The sequence below is a fragment of the Mytilus edulis genome, chromosome 8 (genome assembly GCF_963676685.1).
Source record: "Mytilus edulis chromosome 8, xbMytEdul2.2, whole genome shotgun sequence".
Classification (NCBI taxonomy): domain Eukaryota; kingdom Metazoa; phylum Mollusca; class Bivalvia; order Mytilida; family Mytilidae; genus Mytilus; species Mytilus edulis.
In genome coordinates, this window is record NC_092351.1 from 82,737,972 (window position 1) to 82,747,986 (window position 10,015).

Consider the following 10,015-nt stretch of genomic DNA (forward strand, 5'->3'; position numbering starts at 1 on the left):
AAAATCCAAAAAAAATCCAAAAAAAAAAAACACAAAAAAACAAAACAAAAAACAAACCCAGATTGGAACACAAGCACTGGACTATCGAGAAAAACAGACAACAAATATGTATCGAAAATATACACATGTATATATTAAGTTGGAATGTGTGTTATTAAACTAACAGTACTAGCTACTGTTTTTTTTTGGGGTTTTTTTTTTTTTTTAAATTGAATCTACTTAAGTGTTTTTCAAGTTTAAAAATAAGAATGACTGAAAACGATATGTTCAGTCCAAAAGAAACCATTGCTATTTTTATATTTATATGTAGCAACATTCCAGCAGCGTCTGATTATGGAGTATATATCTCTCCTTTGATACGATAGTCCAGTGCTTGTGATTCAGTGAATGCTGTTTACTAGGATTATATACTACCAATAGTTCCATATGTTGAAGTTGCAATCATTCTTTCTTAAATTTTAAGGGCACCATCCAGATTTGGTTGACCGTTATGGGATATCTGTTTTACAACGGATATGTTCAAACTGTCGTTACTACAATCTCTTCACCTTTCCCCGAATATGACCTACGGAATAAGACTAAGCACTTTCATAAGCAACACAATGGCTGTCACATGTGGATCAGGATATGCTGCCTCTTCGTAAACCCTAGAAACCACCCCTAATTGTGTGGGATTCCTGAACAATCTTAAACGTTTAGGTTGTATTTATGATGTGGTGTCTGTAAGTTGGTCATTTCATTTTTTAGCCATGGCGTTTTCAGTTAATTTTCTACCTATGGGTTTGATATCAGTGGTATCTTTCGCCTCTCATTCAGAGACTAGACGTGTGATAGTTTTCGTCTCGTGTCTTTTATTCTATTGACGTGAGCAGACGGCAACTGTATAGGACCAGATATTCGTTTGATTAACTTGTTGGTTGTTTGCTTACCGTCAAATGACACACATATAATTCATGCTTTTGACTAAAATAAATTAACAATTATACAAAATGTAGGTATTCTAATCGAGTATTAACCGGTATATTAGTTAGATAGAGACAGGAATGTTATCGTGCAATATGCTGCATGCTGACCCATCAAAGAGATGCTAAAAAAACACTGAGATATTGATTATTACAGGAGGCTTTGAAATTTATATTTTAATGTCTTCCTGATTGACTGCGTAGGTATACATCACTAGAGCTCAATCATACACCCAACTTTACCACGAGTTGTAATTACTACCATGACATGATATTTCTATGTAACCATATATCTTTACCACAGTCGAGCTTTTGGAAAAATAGAAGGAGAACCACCCTTAAGCTACGAACTTTCTCTTGACATTGTTTCATTAAAAAAGAGGGACGAAAGATACCATAGTCACGAACGTTAAACAGCATTCTCTAAATAATTGAGTTAAGTAACATCATCATGTGCTTGTCGTGAGATTTAACAAGAACTACTTCAAATTTAAATGACAACTTAATAGTTAAAGTGGATTTCTGATTGTTCGGTTATAATTTTAACCCGTAACATGATTAATTTGATGTAAATCACTTCATAAGTCTAGCTATAACGTCATGAATGATATTTGTTTTCCGTTTACTACGTCGAAATTAAGAGATGTACTCAAACTTTGTAACTGACCTGCTTAATCATAATTGACTACAAGTGATAAAAATATCACATGTTTAAGCAGTTTCAACGTATAAGACCTGTTTCCATCCACAATCAAGATTCATTTTAGCATTATGGCTTTCAAGATGCTGCAAGGATGTGCTATTTTAGTATTTACTATTTCACTGAATGGACACGTGTTTGCAAACACGTGTGAAGATGAAAAATGTACGACTGCGATTGACATACCTTTAATCACAAAATTAAACGCACCGTTGAAAGCGGAGTTAGACATTTCAATTTTAACAGAGCAACTGAAGGAACTGATAACACACGAAGTGAAACAGGCTGTTTCTGTAGCAATGAAGGACCTCGCTGAAGGTATTGTGGATAAGAAAACTCAATCTGCTCTGGAAAACTTACAACTTGTTAATAATCAAACGATATCAACTTTCCTGGAGGAAATGAAAGGTAATTTAAATTAGATAAATTGACGTTTCAGTCTTATTAGTTTTTATTGTTGTTTTGTTTATTCTGTATCTTTTAACTCTTGTTTATAGAGTTTAATTTCAAATACGCTAACAAATATGCAGTCAGTTTGAAAGGTAGTATAGCTTAAATTGCTCGTAAAAATTCATTGTAGAAGATACGAATACCATGTTGATAACTATCCTGTATCAATTTCTCAAATAATAAATGATGGTCTTCAAATGGAGATTCTGGGTAATGATGTTGTTAATCATCTAAATTATTGCATTGACTTTGTTTATTCTAACCTTTACTGATTAGTGTGATTTGAACTAATATGTCTGTATTTGGCTCACACATTATTGTCAATTAATACTTATGCCACACGTACAATAGTAGAGGGGCATTATGTTTTATGGTCTTTGGGTCCGTTCGTCCGTCTGTTCGTTTGTCCGTTCGGTCGTGCGTTCGTCCGTCCGTTCCTTCGTCCCACTTTAAGTCACAGTTTTTGGTCAATGTAGTTTTTGATTAAATTGAAGTCCAATAAACTTAAACCTTATTACACATGTTCCGTATGATATGCCAAAGAAGACTTTTGACCCCAAAAGTGCAAGTGGGGCATCCGTGTACTGAGGACACATTCTTGTTTTCATTTATATTATACCGTTGATTGTCCCGTTTAAATGGTTTGACACTTTGTCTAATATCATTTGGAAGCCCTTTATAGCTTGTTCGGTGAAAGCCAATGCTTCTTGTTAGATACTGTACCTTGACCTATAGTGGTTTAGTTTTAGAAAATGTGGCTTGGATGGGATATTATTATATATATTAGGTAGCAATATATTAATATTAAACCTTCCATTTCTACCAAAGTCAATGTCTATTCCAATTATTGAATATGCTATTTGTTTCCTAAATTGTTTAATTACGATAACACTTGTTTATTATCTTCTGCGATTTATATTTTTTGAATTATTTTTGTTCGTGTACAATGGTTGTACAATGTTGCAATGGTACGTTAAACTTAATTGTGGAACGTTCCATTTGTGTCTTTGTTATACGGTCGTCTTAGACGAGACATATATACAATATTATACAATATTAGGGCAATGTCTGAAAAATATCAACTTTTTTGTATGACGCTGAGAAACTGGGGAAGGGCGAGGTTCTACCGAGACATTCCCCAATTTTCGCCGATTACAAAAAAGTTGATATTTTTCTGACATTAACCTGATATTGTTTTTATACTGTATACTGCAACTTAAATAAATAAATTCATAGCTACAAAATGCATTTCAATTGTAACACAAATTTCAAACTTATTTTCATCCCTTAATGAACCCCTGGCTGTAAAAAAAGTGTTCCATGATGAAATTGACATTGCACAAAATATAGCTGTGTTACTATGTTTCGGAATAAACACAGGTAGTTGCAGTATAAAGCATGCTATACTGTGGTCCGTCCGTCTAAACGTATACACTTCGTGCGTTTACTATAGCAACGATTTACTATAACCTTAGCATGTTTTGATTTTCTGACAATTTACAAAATTGTTCAAATCAGTTAAAACATGAAACATTTATATTTTGAGTAACCTGTTATTTGTCGTGCCAGCGTTATTTTCATAACACCGATACTTGACTCCAGCAAACAGTATGTATTTTGTCAATGTTATCTATACACGACAAAATCATCGAAAAACAGTCATCGGTCATAATTATAAACCAACTGTTTACAAAACTTTGAATTTTTGATATACGAAGGATTTTGTACCTCAAAAACAGATTACCTTAGCTGCATTTGGCAAAACTTTAAGGAATGTTTGGTCCTCAATGCTCTTCAACTTCGTACTTTATTTGGCCCCTGTAACCTCTTTTTATTCGAGTTTCACTTATAAGTCTTTTATAGACAAAAAACGCGTCTGACGTAAATACAAAATTTTAACCTATGAGGTGTTTATTTAATCCCGCTCCCCAATCGGACCTATTGTCAGCCGAATTTAACTTGTTTAGTTGCTGTCACTTGACCTAGTCCTTCCGCAATGTAGGTAAACTATTAAAAAAAGGCAGTGATATGCAAAAACTTATTGTTATGTAACCCACTCAATTTCAGATGTAACTGTCCGAAAAAGGGATTTAAGTACAGTGGTGGAAAAGCTGGAGGGAGATATTAAACAAATGAAGGAACAACAAAAACTCGCAGAATTAAAATTGTCCGGTCTTAAATCCGATGTCACTAGAAGCACTGAAAGAGGTTCGTATTTTTAAAGCTTGAGTCATCCTATACAGAAATGGCGAGTTTTGAAATGGCAAAATGTAATTGACTTAACTTGTTTGAAATATAATATGTTTAGGGAAATAAAAAAATACAATAACAGAGCTTATGTAAACAATGGAAACATTATTAACTTTTAAATAACTTGCTATTAACTAAATATTTTGTTAAATTAAAAGGCTCACATGGCATATTTCAACGAAATATAAATTGATAATTAAACAGACTAGGAACCAACCTTTTAAATTACGACTTAGATAAGGCAGCACAAAGAAAATGATTTCGATACTTAAAAGAATTCTATTGAGCTGATATGTGTTAATTACTTTTTAACACTTGAGATAACAAGTACACTAAGTAAGATTCATTGCACAGGTTAATTATCTAAGTCAACGGCAAAATATTACATTTTGAACAACGTTACCATAACGTAAATATAAAAGCATTAACTAGCACTGTCTAACAAAACTTGACAATCATACATGTAATATCATTATTTTCAAGAAAAGACTGGGAAATATTCGCATCATTTTAAATAAAGTTTAACAGAAATGCCTGGGAAATATTCTTGTCAAGTTCATATTAACATTTTGCGATCTTTTTTTTACAGCACAACATATTTACATTTAAAATTTTGACCAAGTGTAGATATTTGCTTTGAATATACATTTGTTAAGGTAATGGAACGAACTAAGGCATTGAGAACAGTAAAACCATTGAAACATCAAAAACAAATACACTAGATTAATGAAAGCTAACGCATACACCACAAGAACCGACACATAGATGCAATGAGAGGTTGTAGCGGGGGGTCAGTTCCGAGATACATACACGCCATTAAATACGCTGGTGATAAAAAATAAAATAAAATGAGTTCAGAAATAAATTAAATCAAATTATAGAAAAGATAATTATATGAACTGTTCGTAATAGAGACAGAACTTCAACAACAACATGAAGGCCACATTTTGATCTGGAGTAAAAAAAAAATACGTCCGAGCAAAATATATGCATTTTTAAACGGACCATACAACCTTAAAATTCCTACTCTTTCAACAACGAGCAACTAGCATAACGTTAAGAAAGCTATTAAATCTCCCCCTACGTCATAAACACACAACAGCCGGATTAATGTACAAAATCTGAAAGTCTGAATCAGAATCAACATTGTATGTCGGAGTAAAATGACATTTCTTTCTACATGGTAGCACTCTGATTTTTTAAAATATGACATAAAAATTCATATTCAGACTATGTGACAATGTAGTACAAAACAGCACCTAATAAATTCGTATCGAAATTTAAATCTTCAGGTTCTGATTTTCCAAAATGTTTAAATAGGCAATTGTCAATACCAAATAACCATCATGCCTATTTATCTTAATTTTATTTGAAAAGTCCGTAATCATGGTAATCATCTCTACGAACACAATTTTAGCGAAAAAACAGGTTTGTTTGATTTTAACAGTATTTATTTCATTTTTTCAGTTGCCATTACAGCTTTTGTATCAACCTATTTAAGCGTGTCTATTGGAAGTGTTGTGAAGTTTTCGGATGTTAAATTCAGTGAAGGAATGGGTGATTTATCAACCTTTAAAAGCACAGGGAAGTTTAAATGCGAAAGAAGTGGTTTGTACATTTTATCTGTAACACTCGAGTTTGATGTTAATGGAAGTGAATTTTATATTAACGTCAATGGTAAAGTATTCACAAAGAATTATAAAAAACAACAGAGCGGTTGGTGGCATTCCTCTTCAGCAGTTATAGCGATTGAACTAAACACGAATGATACTGTGTGGGTACAGGTTGGTGTTAAGGCTACTCATGTACGTGATGGTTTACATTCACGTTTCACAATTATCAAAATACACTAAACTGGAAAGTTGATATAGAATATCAATGTTTCCTGCTGAAATTGTTTTAAGTAATTGTTTCGTTAATTGGTCTTTCCTTTGAAAATGTAACTAATTTGAATACCATATGCACAAATTTAAAATAGATTTGATAAATAAATTCTGCCAAAAAAATATTTAACAAAATGACAAAGATTATATTAAGTACACAATAGCTTTTGTAAAAACGTGTAACTGAATTTTATATCAGTGTACATGTTGTATATTGTCCAGTTGTAATTATATCTTTCTTAATGACGATAACAGATCATTGATAGTCTTTGTTTGTTTTATTGACATTTGTAATTAGACGTCTTAATGACGATAACATATCATTGATTGTCTTTGTTTGTTTTATTGATATTTGTAATTAGACGTCTTAATGTCGATAACAGATCATTGATTGATTTTGTTTGTTTTATTGATATTTGTAATTAGACGTCTTACTGTCGATAACAGATCATTGATTGTCTTTGTTTGTTTTATTTATATTTGTAATTAGACGTCTTAATAACGATAACAGATCATTGATTGTTTTTGTTTGTTTTATTGATATTTGTAATTAGACGTCTTAATGTCGATAACAGATCATTGATTGATTTTGTTTGTTTTATTGATATTTGTAATAAGACGTCTTAATGTCGATAACAGATCATTGATTGTTTTTGTTTGTTTTATTGATATTTGTAATAAGACGTTTTAATGTCGATAACAGATCATTGATTGTCTTTGTTTGTTTTATTTATATTTGTAATAAGACGTCTCCATGTCGATGACTGATCATTGCTTGTCTTTGTTTGTTTAATTGATATTTGTAATTAGACGCAATTCTAAGCTTATTAAACTTCTTTGAATAAAAAAAAATAAACATTATGTTAAGACAATAATATGTTTTATGTTTTATGTAAATACAGTTATATGTAATTGTTAACTAGTTATACTCTAAAAGTTAAGTCATAATTTTTTTTATTAATCCATATGAATTCGGATATATAAATAAGAAGACTAAGTCTTTCTGTTAGAAAAAAAGGGTTTCAGATTTGAAGTGATTAAATATTACAACAAAAATTTCAGGTTATGTTTTCATCCTCCGAATGTCTACAGAAATGGCATGTAAAGAGAGATTTTTTTTTCTAATATGATACATGTACATGCCATGTTTCCAAATATCGTTAATATACCAGGAAAAATGAGGAAGAGACCCAGTACAAATATTTGAGGTACACCAGCTCTGATACCTGTTTCAGATGAACAAAACTCAGAGCAAATTCCTGTCAACTGTCACCTCGTAGGTAAATGCCTATCAAGTCATTTAAATCATTTTGAATAAAAAAAACCTTTCATCATCAATTTATTAATTGATAAAATATATAGGATTTCAATTCATATTTTATGTGTGTATTTCTATGTTGTTATGTTACTGTTCTTTTTCGGGTAAGGGTAAAGGTTGGTACAAAATAAAACGTTAAAACCCGCTGCATTTGTTTACCAACGGTACAAACCTGATATTCAGTGGTTGCGTTTGTTGGTGTCGTTCACAAGTGTTTTCGTTTCCCGTATTTTTTTATATAGATTAGATTGTTGTTTTTCCTATTTGAGTGCTTTTATACTAGCATTTATTTTTGGCTATTTATAGCTTTCTATTTGGTGTAAGGCAAGGCTCCGTGTTGAATAGATATAAGCAGATGTGCTATGAGTTCCAATGAGACAACTCTCCATACAAGTCACAATTTGTAAAAGTAAACATTTTTTTGGTCAAAGAACGGACAATTGTATGGCTTTTTCAAAAGAAAGCTACAAAAATATAAAAGAATGATTTAGTTAAACCTACATGCTACTTTTGGTATTTTGAACTACTTCACTACTCCAATTTTGGTTGTGAAACCTTGTTAAAGTCCTTTTATATTTTCAGGATGACCTAATTGACAAACACATTCGGTCAGAACGGTTAACCCGCTGCTTCATGTAGCATGTATAGTGAGTGTCACGCTCTCTGCACGTTTAAGATTTCATCCAACATATTTAGAACATATGACTTATATATTACAGGTCAAAATTTCTATCCCTTTCCAACATAGCCCATATCTCAAGTGGGAACCAAAATTAGCTTCCTTCATCCTGGTCGATGTTTGCCACTGGGGCCAAAGCAAACAACAAACAATCCAGAATTTCTATTATGTACACATTATGTATTATGTACACAGCGAATATAAAACACATTGCAGTTTGTGCGTCACGAGTTCGTTCGTACAACAATAGTGTCATCGATCACATAACCTTCTGGATTTACTCATGTTTGGATGTATGAAAGGGAACATAAGTCTGTTACGTTTTCATTAATGCCCTCGTCACACTGTCTCGATTTTTACGCCGATGGCAACACGATTATGGAAATTTTCAAAATTGGGACTGATCGTATCAAGATCGGGCTATTCGTAATGGCATCTTTAACCATCGTAGAATTATCGGCCACTTTTTCTAGCATTCGGGGACAACTTCGGGAAGGGTTCTAAATTTTTAAACATGTTAAAAAATCCCCGAAGGTGCGTCCGATATGGAGTTCGTATCACCATCCTCACCATCGTAAAGTCTCCGGGAATGCATCTTTGAACATCGTATTGCATTCGTGTTTCCATCGTTTCCATAGGGCATTTTTGACATTTCGATGTCTATACGAATGAATCAAGAAGCTATCCGAAGGTCTTACGATGGCAACAAGACTTCGTGAAGAACTCGAAATCCCGTCGTGTTGCCATCGAAAAAAAGTACGAAGGCGACAAGATGGAACTACGACGTCAATAAATCCAGCGAATTTAAAATGTAAGTTAATTTTCGCGCTAAAATACATTTAAAGTGCCATGCGCGAAATGCACTGGTCAGTCTAATACGACAGTTAAGAAAGACTTTCACAAAACATGGAGCTCATATCATATGATTCTATGAGAACAAGAAAGGCGACAGCTTTGTTTCTAGTTTTCATTATAAAATTGAGAATGGAAATGGGGAATGTGTCAAAGAGACAACAACCCGCCCAAATAAAAAAACAACAGCAGAGGGTCACCAACAGGTCTTCAATGTAGCGAGAAATTCCCGCACCCGGAGGCGTCCTTCAGCTGGCCCCTAAACAAATATATACTAGTCCAGTGATAATGAACGCCATACTAATTTCCAAATTGTACACAAGAAACTAAAATTAAAATAATACAAGACTCACAAAGGCCAGAGGCTCCTGACTTGGGACAGGCGCAAAAATGCGGCGGTGTTAAACATGTTTGTGAGATCTCAACCCTCCCCTATACCTCTATTCAATGTAGTAAAGTAAACGCATAACAATACGCACATTAAAATTCAGTTCAAGAGAAATCCGAGTCTGATGTCAGAAGATGTAACCAAAGAAAATAAACAAAATGACAATAATACATAAATAACAACAGACTACTAGCAGTTAACTGACATGCCAGCTCCAGACTTCAACTAAACTGACTGAAAGATTATGATTTCATCATATGAACATCAGGCACAATCCTTCCCGTTAGGGGTTTAGTATCATACCATCATAACATATATGAGAAGAACATAACCCGTGTCATGCCAACAACTGTTTTTAGAATAAATGTGTTTAGTTCCGATGCAAAGACCTTATCAATGACTCAATATTAACGCCAAAATATGCAATCTTTAATGACTTGACAACAGTATCGTAATTATATCCCTTCTTAATAAGTCTATTCAAAGGTTTTATAAGTTTCTGAGGTGAATACTGACACCTTTGTGCTTTATAA

At 32.9% G+C, this 10,015-nt stretch overlaps 1 protein-coding gene across 1 annotated transcript; it reads left to right on the forward strand.

Annotated features, from left to right (window-relative positions):
* The first annotated feature begins 1,667 nt into the window (after window positions 1–1,667).
* On the forward strand, window positions 1,668–7,106 carry LOC139486440 (uncharacterized). Its single transcript, XM_071271318.1, has 3 exons — window positions 1,668–2,070; window positions 4,180–4,320; window positions 5,830–7,106. Exons 1-3 carry the CDS (start codon window positions 1,734–1,736, stop codon window positions 6,213–6,215), a joined length of 864 nt encoding a protein of 287 aa, XP_071127419.1. The 5' UTR covers window positions 1,668–1,733; the 3' UTR covers window positions 6,216–7,106.
* The last annotated feature ends 2,909 nt before the right edge of the window (window positions 7,107–10,015 follow it).

Excerpts from the sequence above, each read along its gene's own strand:
- LOC139486440 (XM_071271318.1), top strand. The coding sequence starts at position 1,734 with ATGGCTTTCAAGATGCTGCAAGGATGTGCTATTTTAGTATTTACTATT. Across the intron at positions 2,071-4,179 it reads TTTCCTGGAGGAAATGAAAG|ATGTAACTGTCCGAAAAAGG; the intron begins GTAATTTAAATT and ends ACTCAATTTCAG. Across the intron at positions 4,321-5,829 it reads CACTAGAAGCACTGAAAGAG|TTGCCATTACAGCTTTTGTA; the intron begins GTTCGTATTTTT and ends TCATTTTTTCAG.